Source organism: Sturnus vulgaris, chromosome 14 (genome assembly GCF_052056855.1).
Source record: "Sturnus vulgaris isolate bStuVul1 chromosome 14, bStuVul1.hap1, whole genome shotgun sequence".
NCBI lineage: Eukaryota > Metazoa > Chordata > Aves > Passeriformes > Sturnidae > Sturnus > Sturnus vulgaris.
Window position 1 is genome coordinate 3,314,198 of NC_142256.1, and position 12,832 is coordinate 3,327,029.

General features: G+C 46.9%; 1 protein-coding gene across 3 annotated transcripts in view; it reads right to left on the bottom strand.

Moving 5' to 3' along the window:
* LOC106853713 (vascular endothelial growth factor receptor kdr-like) overlaps window positions 1–12,832 on the bottom strand; it is a 134,207-nt gene that overhangs the window by 82,935 nt on the left and 38,440 nt on the right. For all 3 annotated transcript variants that reach the window (XM_014877140.2, XM_014877139.2, XM_088172974.1), the window contains exon 3: window positions 7,709–7,911. In XM_014877140.2, coding sequence (XP_014732626.2) covers window positions 7,709–7,911 — 203 coding nt within the window. The remainder of the gene's footprint in view (window positions 1–7,708; window positions 7,912–12,832) is intronic.

A 12,832-nucleotide genomic window follows, 5' to 3' on the forward strand; every position in this document is an offset into this window, starting at 1 on the left:
CCGTGGCAGGGAAGGGACTGTGCAGCCCCACGGACAGCAAGAACACACAAGAGCAACTCACAGGTCAAGCAGCCACAAGAACTTTGTTTTCCTCCAGGCAGTGAAACCCTTCGTGTTTAGATGCTCATGGTGTCCAGGAGGAGATTAATTGCTGCTCGAGGTGATTAATTGCTGCTCGAGGTGAGCTTTGGGAGGGTCCTTCCAGCTCAGCTGGGCAATCTCAGCTGTCCCCTCACACCTCCACAGTGGCAGAGGACACAGATCTGGGACACAGGTCTAGGACACAGATCCAGAACAGGTTTGGGACACAGATCTAGGACAGACCCAGGACAAGTTTAGGACACAGACCCAGGACACAGACCCAGGTCACAGACTCAGGTCACAGGTCCAGGACACAGATCCAGGACTCCCTGTGACACTTGCTCTTTGTTCAGTGTCACCTGCAGACCAGGGACCTCTCTCCAGGGCTCTCCACCTGTATCCCCCTCTCAGAGCCATGGCAGCCCCATCCTGCCTGAAGCTGAGGGATTTAAACCCCTCAGCACTGCACTCGGCATGGTGTAGGTTCAGTTTCCCCTACAACTCTTGATTTCCTCTCCTGTGCCTCTGAAACCTCCTCCTGACACACACACAGAGGATTTTATAGAGGATTTTGGGGTTTGTTCATTCCTGCACCGTGACAGTGATTTGTCTCATGGTCTTTATCTCCCACCCCAAGCCCCGGAGCTGACATCTCCTCTCCCTTCAGGTGCTGCCAGCCCACGAGGATGATGAGCACTAAATGGCCTTTGGGGACAGCCATTCACGGCTGTTCGTGCCCGTGAAATTCCTCAACATTCTCATTTTGCCTCTCGTTTTGTTCCAGATAAAGATAATTCCCTCGCCCTCTCCATTTATTTTCTTCACTCAGCCATACCTAAGCTGGGGAGCCCGGGCAGAGCTTCACAGGTTCTTTAAGTTCATGTTTTGATATAATCCACAGAAATTTGTCTTCATCAAGGTCAAAAGCAGCGAGAGGAGGTTTCTAAGCCGTTCTTTACAGTGACAGCAGCATCAGCAGTGCTGTGACACTTGGGCAGAGCATTTTGGAAAGCTTCACAAGGAAACAGCCTGGCCTGCTGAATTCCCCCTGGTGACCATCAAAGCTGCCTCTAGGTACAGGAGTAACTCCTATAAAGGCACTTGTTTTGAAACTGGATCTTTGAAAATAAAAGACCTTTCCGTTTGGCAGGCCAATGAAAAGAATTGGTGGTGGAATGTTTAGATTAAACAGAAAGCAGAATATTTTCTCTTTAGGCAAAACAAAAGTGACTGCAAAACCCCCAGAAGCCATTCTGAGTCAACATGAAGCATTCTGTTTTGGTCAAATGAAATGCATTCTTCCCCTGGAGATTACTGTTAGAAACACAGGAATATTTGTAGAGAAAAAAAAAATTACTCTAAAAAGTGTTAACTTCAAAAATTGTAGAAGCAAAATGCTTCCTGCTGCCAAGCAAATAATGGCAAATGGAAAGATTTATTTTTTAAAAATCTCAGCAAAACACCACGGAAAAAGAAACCTCCATGCTTTTGGTCTGGAATTATGTTTCAAGCAGAAGAAGAATTTATAAATTCTGACTCCCCCACCAGATTTTAGGCTGTTTTGGCTTTGTAGAAAATATTCCCCGGCTTCACCTGAAGTCCCATTAAGAACAGATTATTAATGGGAATTAATTGAGGAAGGCTCAGCAATTAGCAGCTACTGAATGGATAAAAACCAGGCAGGAAGAAGTGGGGGAAACGTGTGTGAGTGTGACCTTTGGGCTTTCATTTCGAAATTCTCTGTCTGTGGGGAGGGATCCTCTTCATGCTGGGCTTTCAGGAGCTGCTCACTCATCACATCCCACAGGTCTCCTCTGCTTTCAGGGGAGACCCTTCAGGACACGATTTGGAGACACTGAACGCCTTGACTCAGAGCTGAAAGCATCTTGCTTTTCCCTTGGCTGCAGTTTTCATTCCTCCAGGTCCTGCCCTGTGTTCCCTGTGCTCTGACACGGAGCTGGGATGTGCAGGCAGAGCTGTGGGACAGGGACACAGCTCAGCAGCTGGCCCAGGTCTGGCAGCAAATCTGCAGCCTCCGAGAAAGAAGAAATGCCCAAATTCCCACTGGTAACATCTTGGGAAAAGTGAGCCAAAGCCCAAAGCTGTCACCCCAGCCCTGCAGTTCTGCTTCTCACTTTTAGATTATCTCTGCAAACTGTCAAGGGGATTAAGGAGGCAGAAATCAGCTTCAGAGAACATCAGAACCACAATGTGAACTCATCTGAGGGGCACTTCCAGCCTCTTTCGATTTCTCGTGGTGGGAAAGGGATGGGGTTGATGGGGCTGCTCGTCCCTGATGTGAACTCCACCCTGGTGAGCTCTTGGACCACCTTTCCTCACCCTTTGGAGCAGCAGGCAGAGCTCCTGCCCTTCCCTGGTGCTGAGCAGCAGGGAGATGCTCCAGCAGGACAAGCTGTGCCTGGATGCATCCCCCTTTTCCCTCTGGAACGGCCTCAGCAGGACTTGTGCTCCCATAAAAATGTCTGTCTTGCTTCAAATTTGATTTCCAGTCCTCGTGCTCTGGACTCCTGGCAGGCCTGCACTGTGGCTGGTGCCTTCATGGTGCCCACATGAGCTTCAAAAGGAGCCAGAACTCAAACTTTCTGTGGGGGCATCTTCTAAATTTCCTGTGAACACCAGTGCTAAAAATCAGGTGGAAGCAAATGACTCCTTCAGTCCTGTGTTCCTCTCTCACACTGACCCTGAGGTGTGAAACACCAGCAGCTGATGGCTCTGGGTGGGGACACGCTGTTAAAATGTTCGCTGTTTAATTGTTAAAATATTTGTGTGTTCAGAGTGAGCCCCGTTGGAACAAGCAGGAATTGGGGAATCCACCGTGCTCTGCTCAGCCAGCACTGGGCTCACACACAGAATTTTGTGCCTGTTGCACTCAGAGGAGGTGGGACTGGTGTTTCTGAAGCAGATATTTAAAAAAAACACCTCTACCATGGCCATAATTATTTCAAGAGATAGAATCACAGCCCTGCTTTGCATAAAAGATGCTGGAGGTGCCTCTTTCATCCCTCCAGCTGTGTCAAAGCCAATGCCACTGGGGCCGGGCAGGAATCCCAGCCTGGAAACCTGCAGGAACTTTTCCAGATGTGCCCAGCACTAAAGTCACCCAAGGGGGAGGCAGCAGGACTGGGTGGGCTCTGATCTCTGCCCCAGGGGTACAAAATGTGGGCAGATCCCTGAGTGTGACACTCGGGGCTGAGGCAGGATTTGAGGCAGGAGCTCTTGCAGCAGGACTGACTGTGCTGACACTGACAGTATTTCAAAGAGCTGAGAGCTGCAAGTCCTGACTCCTGTCTAGACTGGAGCCTGGGGTAGCCCTTTGGGAAGGTGGAACGAATCTCTGCTCGATTTGTTCTTTTTTTTTTTTCCTCCTTCTCTAAGCCATGTTAAATTTTATATGTGCTGGGGATGATGTCTGTGTGTAAATGTGAGACAGGAAAGGCAATGGGGTATTGGAAAATGTGGGATGTGGGACCTGGCATGATGGAAAAGATATGGAATAAGGGGTGGATGCTGACCTGGTTTTGTCTGGAATAAACAGTTTTATAGATAATATAATCGAGATATATATAATATAATAGATATAGTATTTTCTAGCTGGAGCAGTGCTGCATTTTGGATTTAATGCAGGAATAAAGTGGATAACACACTGTCAGGAGGACTGTCTGTATTTTCACACAGCCTGCCCTGTCCCTTGGCACAGGGACCCCAAAGGCTGCAATAAATGAGGATATTCCTCACAGGGAGCTGTCCCTCGGTCAGGAGGGAAAGTGCAGAAGGCAGGTGGAAGCAGATGCTGTGTCTGGGTGGCTGTGGCAGCATTTTCCATGGAGCTGTGGGACCAGACCCTGCCTTTCCCTGCAGGGATTGTCCCTCAGAGCTGGGATGGAATGAACACAGCTCAGAGCTCCCAGCTATTCCTGTTCCAGCCCTGGGCTACTCTGTGTTTCCAACGGGGAGACAGGCAAAAGGAGAAGGGTTTGTCTTCCTTTTTAATGCTGATCCTTGGGCAGAAAAGGCCTGGGGAACAATTAATTCAGGATGAAGCTGCTGAGCTGTGCCTGCCTCAGTGCCTGAGCCCAGGGATGGGCAGGGTCACAGCTCCACAGGGAGAGCTTCCAGGTCCTGCCAGGGCTCACACACCCCTCCAGGGAGGCTGGAAAAGCAGGAGCCAGCACAGGAAATAAAGGCCAATATCAGGGCTTCCCATACAGTCATCTCCTCATTTCAGTGTCAAGCAGCCAGCCAGGAATGAAAGGAAAAAATTCCCCTTCCTTTTGTGGCAATAATGGCTTGGAACCTCAGAAAGTGTGGAGCCAGCTCCTGAAGGCTGCAGATTCCTCTGTCTCCACCTGGCTCAGCCTCACAAACGCCCCACTGAGCACTTGCTCTCCCCACAAAACATCCAGAGATGAGCTTTGGGTCTCACCCCTGCCAGGACCTGCGAGTTCCCTCACTTGGAGACAGCTGATGGGTTTCTCAGCGCTGCCCAGACACTGGCACAGCAATTTCCTTCAAAATGCATATTTAAGTGTTGAAGAAAGCCATAGGTGTGGCCTGAGCTCCCTGTTGAAGAAGTCCAGAGCAGTTTCCTGGTCCCCAGGACAGCCTGCTGGCTTCCAACAAATATCCACAGGAACTGAAAGGCAGGAAGATCCATGCTGAGGTATAAATAACTCCATTTCACGGGGCCAAGCAGCTTCCTCAGCCTGGCAGGGCAGATCCCAGCAGGGACCTGCAGCTTCTGCACTGAGCTGTGCTTTGGGGGGGCACAGGACAAGGCAGAGGATTTTCCACCCACTTTTCCTTCCACGGTTTTTCAAGCACAGGAGTCTGAGTAAGAGCTTTAAGAGCAGGGACACAATTAAAGTGCACCTGAGAGGGTGATTTTGTGCTGTTTTTCAGGAGAACCTTGGCAAGCAGGAGGACATCCTGCCTTTTTTTTTTTTTTTTTAAGATCAGCTCTGTTCCAAGAGCATCCCCAGCGAGGCATTTTCATAACTTGGGATATTTTTTTTTCAGGAAAGTGCTCAGGCAGTCCCAAAAGATCCACAAGGTTTCCTGCACGTGCTCCTGCCACAGAGTAATGAAGGGCTGGGTAGGAGGCCAGGGCACAGAAAATGGAGTTTCCTGGAGCATGGGACAGGCTGGGTTAACAATGTTGGACCTGGGGTATCTGAGCTGGGTGTAATGAGAAAAGGAAACAGCTCAGCACAAGAACCAGGGGTGGATAAAGCAACCAGTGCACCAAGAAAAAAAAAAAAAAAAAACAGAGAGAGGAAATAGAAAGGGAGAAAAAAAATGACTTCAGGAACTAAGAAGAAATGCCAAGAAGCCACTTTCCAATTAGAGGAAAACTTGCTGGGAAAGCAGGATAAGGGTAAAAAGGGACTGTGTTCAACAGGCAGGAAAGTGTCACCCACATGAATCGAGCAGGTGTGTTCACCTGGAGGTGCAAAAGCTGAATTTGGCAGTGTGGGCATATCAGAGTGCCCTGGGAGATGGAAATCACTCCTGGTGTTGGGTCACCAGCATTGGCAGCAGCCTGAGACCCTGAGTCAGAGCTGGCAGCAAGGATTTGTGTTTTCTGGAGGCGTAGGTTTGCAGCACTCATCAAATACCAGCACACAAACTCACTGCCTCTGCAGCATTTGTGTAAGAGGATTCACAGAACCACATTTTAGCTTTTACTAGGAAAATGAAATGAATTCATCCACATGAGTATTTGTGGGGAGGTGAAGGCTGAGCCTGTCCAGCACCAGAGGAGTTCATGTCATCTCCTATTCAAGGCACTAAAAGTCAGCTCCTTCCTCTGAGGAGTCACAATCTCAGCTAGGAAGATCCAAGATGATTCAGGGTTTAGTAATGCATTTGTCAAGTAGATTTGAACAAAAAACCCCAGCATTTTGGGGGAATATTCTAACAACAATTCCCAGTTATTGGAATGGCTGTTCAATAATTGCATTCATTTTAACACAGAGGATCACTCTCCTCTGAAGTTCCTGCTTCCATTTGTTCCTGGATCTGAACTCAGTGGTTCTGACACTCTGGGGAGAGGCAGCTCAAAGGGAACAAAAATGACACTTTTTACAGTAAAAATGTGTCCAGTGAAGTCACCCAGCTCTGCTTGGAATGTCTCACAGATGTAAGGACAAATGTGTAGGAGGGGGAGGAATTCCTAGGGAAGAAGGGAAAGAGAGAAGGCTTGGGCATTCAGGATGAATCTTTGGAAAAGCACCAAGACAGCAAAACCCTTTAGGATTGAAGAATTTAGTCTTAAAAGGAAAAGATGTTCAAGAAAGTATCTGTAACTTGGAACAATAAACTGATGGGGCAATCCAGATTTCAAACGCTGGAAATGATCAGGATGGGTAATCTCTGGTTTTTGTTGGATCCCAGAAATCTGGAGTTTTTGAGCTTTCTGTGCTTTCTGGCTCTGCAGAACACTGCTTTGGACCTGAGGCCTTGGAGAAGGCTTCCAAATTTGAGTGATGGAATTAAAATCACAGGTGTGTAGTTAAAAAAAAAGTGTGTGCTTTCACATGGTGAAGAGCTTTAAATTTGAGGTTTATATAATATAGTAATAGGTACAGGACAAGATGAAGAATTTTAGGTGTCTCTTTCAGTGTTCATCTTCCTTCTTCATGGTTTCAAGGCAGTAATTTCTGATTGGACAGTCAGTGCTGCACTGAGAGTCACAGGAATTTAATTATTGGGTGAAAAGTATAAATAATATAGGTGTTATTTCTCTGTTGGACTGTTTAGCTTTAAGAGACCTTGTAGTTAGCTGGATCTCTCTCCATTTTGCTCACTTCTAGCTGGTAGCCAGAAGTGTTGCTGAACTTTCTGTACTTTTAATAAAATATAATAAACAACCAAGCCCGACCATGAAAAAATCCATTTCCTTTGTGTGTTTTTTAATCCTGGCTCAGAGTGAAAACAGAAGAGACTCCAAACAAACCTAATTAAGTACTAATTAAAACACCACCAGCATTAGAGGTTCTCACATCCATGTCCCTGACATTCCATCTGCCATGAAAACCCAGATATATTTATATTTTATATATATATTTATACTCTATATAAAAATATAAATTAAATCTATATAATATCTACTATATAATATAGAATATACAATATATACTATATGCTATATAATGTATAATACAGTATATATTATATAGTATATAGTATGCATTGTATATTCTATATTCTATAGTCTATATTCTATATTCTATATAATGTATTATATATTATATAATATATAGTATGTAGCATATAGTGTATAGTATATAATATATGATATAGTATACATTGTATATTATGTATTATATAGTATATAATATATAGTATATATTATATATATAAATAAAGAAAAATAAAATATATAGTATAAAATAATACATAAATACATAAAATATTTTTATCTATTTTATCTATTTTATCTATTTTATATATAAAATAGATAAAATAGATAAAATAGATAAAATAGATAAAATATAAAAAGAGCTGCTGCTTCCTCCTGGGCCAGCAGAGAGGTGGAAACCCCTGCATTGCTTGTTCTCCTTCACGCAGCCACAGCCCAGCACAATTTAAAAAATGAAAATCTTACCTTGGACAAAGACATAGATCCTGGCCAGGGGTCCCTGGTGCTCGGGGGTGCTGCTGAGGGCACAGCTGAGGTAGCCAGTGTCGTTGACCATGGCTCTCCTGAGGGTGATCTGGCTGCACCTCAGCCCGAGGACATCACGGCAGGGGCTCTCGTGGAGCCGGGGGTTGTCGTCCCTCAGCTGCCAGCTCACAGATGGGGCTCCCCTGCCAGCACAACACACACAAATCACACAGGGTTCAGTGCTGGGGTGCCGAGGGATGGATTTGATGAGAAAGGTGCACAGATGTGTAACAGACAGGGCTCCCCTGCCAGCATGGCTGGGGTTGCAATGCAGGATGTGACCAAAAGTGAGTATCTGTTAAACCAGGTGACCCTTATATGCAGGGAGATCTCTGCTGTTCATGTTCCAGCTGTTCACCCAGCTGTGGCAGTGATCCTGATCTCTGTGGGGATCTCTGCTGTTCATGTTCCAGCTGTTCACCCAGCTGTGGCAGTGATCCTGATCTCTGTGGGGATCTCTGCTGTTCATGTTCCAGCTGTTCACCCAGCTGTTGCAGTGTTCTTTCTCTTGCCCACAGCCCATCCTCCCTCCAGGAGATCTCTCCTGTTCATGGCCATGCAGTCCCAGGGCAGGGCTGATCAAATTCCATCATCCCATTGGGAGATGCTCCAGCCAGGGCAGGAGCCGAGCATTTCCTACCCAGATCAAAGGGGAGATTTGGAACAGCAGAGCAGCCTTTTCCCACTGGATCCCAGAGGAAAACCAGAGCCTTGCACATCATCCCTGCAGCTTTGGAGGAAAAGTGCACCTTGTGCAGGAGCCCTGCTCCAGCAGAACCACATCTGTCACTGCAGGAGGATGCAGCCACCATGGAATGGGACTGCACCAACCCTGACTGACTGACGGGGGCACCTTGGATTCTCCCTCTGCCCCTGCTCTGGGTTTGTTCTCTGCAATACTGCATTGCTATTGGCATTTTCCTGGCAAAGAACTGTTATTCCTGTTCCCATAGCTTTGCCTGAGAGCCCCTTAATTTCAAGATGATAATAATTTGGAGGAAAGGGGTTTACATTCTCCATTTTATAAAGAGCCTCCTGCCTTTCTTGGCAGACACCTGCCTTTCAAACCAAGACACAGCACAACACACCCTGATCACACAGGGTTCAGCCCTGGGATGGGTAGGGATTTGACAAGAAATTTCACAGATATGTATGCATAACAGACAGGGCTCCTCTACCAGCACAACACACCCAAATCACACAGGGCTCAGTGCTGGGATGGATTTGACAAGAAAGTCTCACAGGTATGTATATAAAACAGAAAGATCTTTGAATGTAGAATCTGAAAAAGGAATAGAAATGAAAACAAGTTTTGATATAAAAGAAAACAATTGCTGAGCCAGTTTTGCTGGATAACTAAGAAAGCAAAGGCTGTGTTAGCTGTGAGTTGGAAAGGGTTTTTATTGCTCAGAGCAAAGGATAAATCCACCTCCAACAGAAAATGTTTTTACCAAGCAAAAAGATTTTACAGGCAAACAAGAAAGCCAATGTTGCAAGTAGAAAAAAGGTCTCAGAATTTTCCTCTGCAAGAAAACTGAAAAACAACTTTTAGCTTAAACTGTAACACATTAACTTTTTGTGATTGGAGAATAGTAACAGGAATATGTAATGTTAGTGGTTATGATAGGCTATAGGGAATAGTAAAGGCATTGATTGGTTGTTATGTATTAAAAGAAAAGTTTATAATGCATTGTAACCAGAACTGGAGTGGCTTCAGACAATCCTACAGCTGAGGTGACAGGGCTGGGCTCTGTCACCCACAAGCCCTGAATTGCTGAATCCTCTGGATACAATAAACAGCATTTTAAACAATAAATAAATTGCTGTATCCTCTGGATACAATAAACAGCATTTTAAACAATAAATAAATTGCTGTATCCTCTGGATACAATAAACAGCATTTTAAAGAGCCAGTATGGGATCCCCCATCCCTTACAGTTCAGGCAAAGCTGAGTTTTCTTTCCAACCAATCATTCCCAGTGCTCCTACCCTCATCATTCCCAAATAAATTGTAAAAGTCGCTGGGTGTTTACACTTCCACCCATCAGAAATTGAGCTGGGTCACCCCACACTGGTCCCCAGCCATTCCTGAAATACTCCATGGGAACTCCAGCAGCGAGCTCCTGGAGAAAAGTTGAATTTCTCTTCTAACACACTGATGCCTCAACACAAGTTTGTTTTTATAATATTGTGTTTTAGCCACTTCAAACATTAGAAAGCATCAGATAAAATTATATGTTTGTGCCAGGCTGAGGGTTTTGCATATTTTAACAGCTAAGTTAATGTATATTTTCCTGCACTGAGGCTGCATGGAGAGAAGAGGATATTTATGGAATTTTGCATCACCTTTCTTGCTTAATCAGCAGTGACTCAGTCTTGATTTTTGTGAAGGGCCTGAAGCTAATCAGGTTACAAATCTGGGAATATCTGCTCAGGACACATTTTTTCCAATTCCTTTTGTGACAGCAGCCAGAATATGAAGGCAGGAGGGCAGAGGATGCTCATTCCCCCCACCTGACCCCTCTGCTGTCAGATCTCCGAGCACAGCTCGTGAAAAATGCAATTCCATGGAGTTCAGCACAAAAAGCAGGGTCTGGGTGTCACCTGCTGCAGGACCCAGAGCTCCCAGCTGCTCTAAATCCCAGCTGGATGTGCTGGAAGCATCAGGTCATGGCAGCAGGAGCTCCTGGAGCCCCCTCCAGGGGCTCTGGGGATGCACCTGAGCTACCACAGGCCCAGGAGATGAAGATGATGGTGGTTTTTGGAGAAAAGAGGTTTTCAGTGTGGGTTGAGGGATCATCTCCTGAGGATTTTCCTGGGGAAGAAGTTGGTGTTGCAGAGCTCTGTGTGTGTTTGCAGAGGAGCCACTCTTCCCAAGGACAGGGGTTTGGCTCTCCATTCCCACCCAGAGAATTCCCACTGCTGTTTGCTGGGCTGAGGAAGGAGGGAGAGCCCCAGGGAGAAATCCAGCCCAGACACTGAGCCAGGGCTGAGGTGGCAATGCCCAAAGTGTCCTGAAATTCCCAAGGATAAATCCAGCCCAGACATTGACCCAGGACTGAGGTGGCATTGACCAAAGTGTCACTGAAATTCCCAAGGATAAATCCAGCCTAGAAACCAACACAAGGCTGAGGTGGCAATGCCAAAATTGTGTAGCTGTGAAATTCTCAGTGAGAAATCCGGCCCAGACATTGACCCAGGGCTGAGGTGGCAATGTCCAAAGTGTCACTGAAATTCCCAGTGAGCCAAGAACCCTGGAGCTCCCCTGGCCTGCAGTAGGTGCAGTCAGAGCACGTCTGCCAGGACATCCAGTGACATTTCCACAAACATCCTCTTGGCCCTGGCTCCTGCCCGTCCCTCTGTCGCCTTCCTGCCCAGGGGCTGACGTGGAGCTGGGCTCTGGAGGTTATTCCCAGCATAGGGCTGAAGGAGAGCACTGGGAAAAGTGGGAATATCCTCCCTGCTGAGCAGCCTCACCCTGGTTCTTGGATGCTCTGGTGGCTTGGACAGCCCCACCCCACGTCAGAGCAGCTTCCCCTTGTCCTTCCGAGCACCCAGAGCTCTGTCCCCACCCTGCCCACGTCACCCGTGACTCCAGCACTGGGATAGCTGGAACAGGGACCAGAGCCACTTCTCATGGCTCACAGCTCCCTGGCCCTGTGTCCCTGTCACCCACAGCCCCTCTGGTGTCCACCCCAGCACTGGCATTTCATATCTGTGCTTCCCTAAACCTTTTCCCCCTCCATCCATCATCCTGGTGGAAGGGGAAGCCTTTGGCTGCTGCTTCGGGATTTTCACACCCTGCCACAGGGAAGTGGCAGCAGCAGCTTCAGCCTCAGTGCCACAAACCAGGAAATCTTGGCCAAGAACCTCCAAAACCCGGAGCTGAAGGGAGGGTGGACATTGCCACAGACTGCTGGGGCTGCTGTCCCTGGAAGCACAAAGAATTCCAGGAGCTGACCCCTGAGTGTGGCAGAGGAGGCAGGGGGGCAGACACCCCCCCAGGGGCTGAGCCAGGGAATCCTGCATTCAGAATTCACTCTTCCCTTCTCTTCCCAGGTTTTGAGTCACCTGAGCCAAGCAGCTGAAGTGCTCCAGGCCCTGGTCCCTTGTCCCACCCCATGCTCACATCCTTTTGTGTTTCTCACGCCTGCCATGGGGATTTCTTGCTTTGCATCCATAAAGCAACGTGGGGCTGAAGTGTTTATAACCCCTTAAATTATTTATTTATTATTCAATAATTTATTTACGAGAAAAGTAGGGTGCTCCTCCAGATTAAAAAAAAGTGGGGGATGGAGAACTGCTGGGAAATGTTGATTTAAATGGCTTGGGGCACCCCAGGGACTTCAAGTCCACGCAGGTTTTATGGAGATCACCACTGAGATGTTAAAGGACTGCTCAGACTTTATAGCCATCATGTTTGCTCTTTGCCAAGCTAAAAATACCACTGGAAGGTTGTTGTGACCTCGTAAGCCACATGGCAAGCTGGAGGGATTTGGAAAAAAAAGCTGCCTTGCACTCCAGAAAACATCCCAAATTTACACAGTGTGAGCCCATTCACCTTACACTATAACAGAGAATTAAATAGTCTGGGACAAAAATCAGAGGGGACGTGTCAGCATAACCTAAAGCTTCAATTCACCTTCCCACTGCTTTTTTTTTACTGTTTTCAGTAACTTCTATAGCAGGAAACCATCCAGGTAGTGGCTCCAGCCAAGAGAACCTTGCAAGAAGGTGTAAAATCCATGTGTGTGTGTGAGAGAGAGAGAGAGGAATTGTGAGAGTTTGTGTTACCTTGAGCCTTTTTTTCCTACAACAGTCTCAGGGAAAAACCTGAGATACAACCTCTGGAAGTAGTGAAGTGTGAAAATCCCACTCAGAACCAGTAACACCTCCACCCATCTCAGGTTTGTGGCACAGCAGAGTGCTCTGGGTTTGCTCCTTCCTAGTGGATCAGCTGTATCCCCATTCCCAGAGCATCACCATCACCAAAATCCTGCAGGTCCTTGCATGGCTGCTGGCACACACTGCCATGATTTACAGCAGCAGCACTTTGGTTTTTCA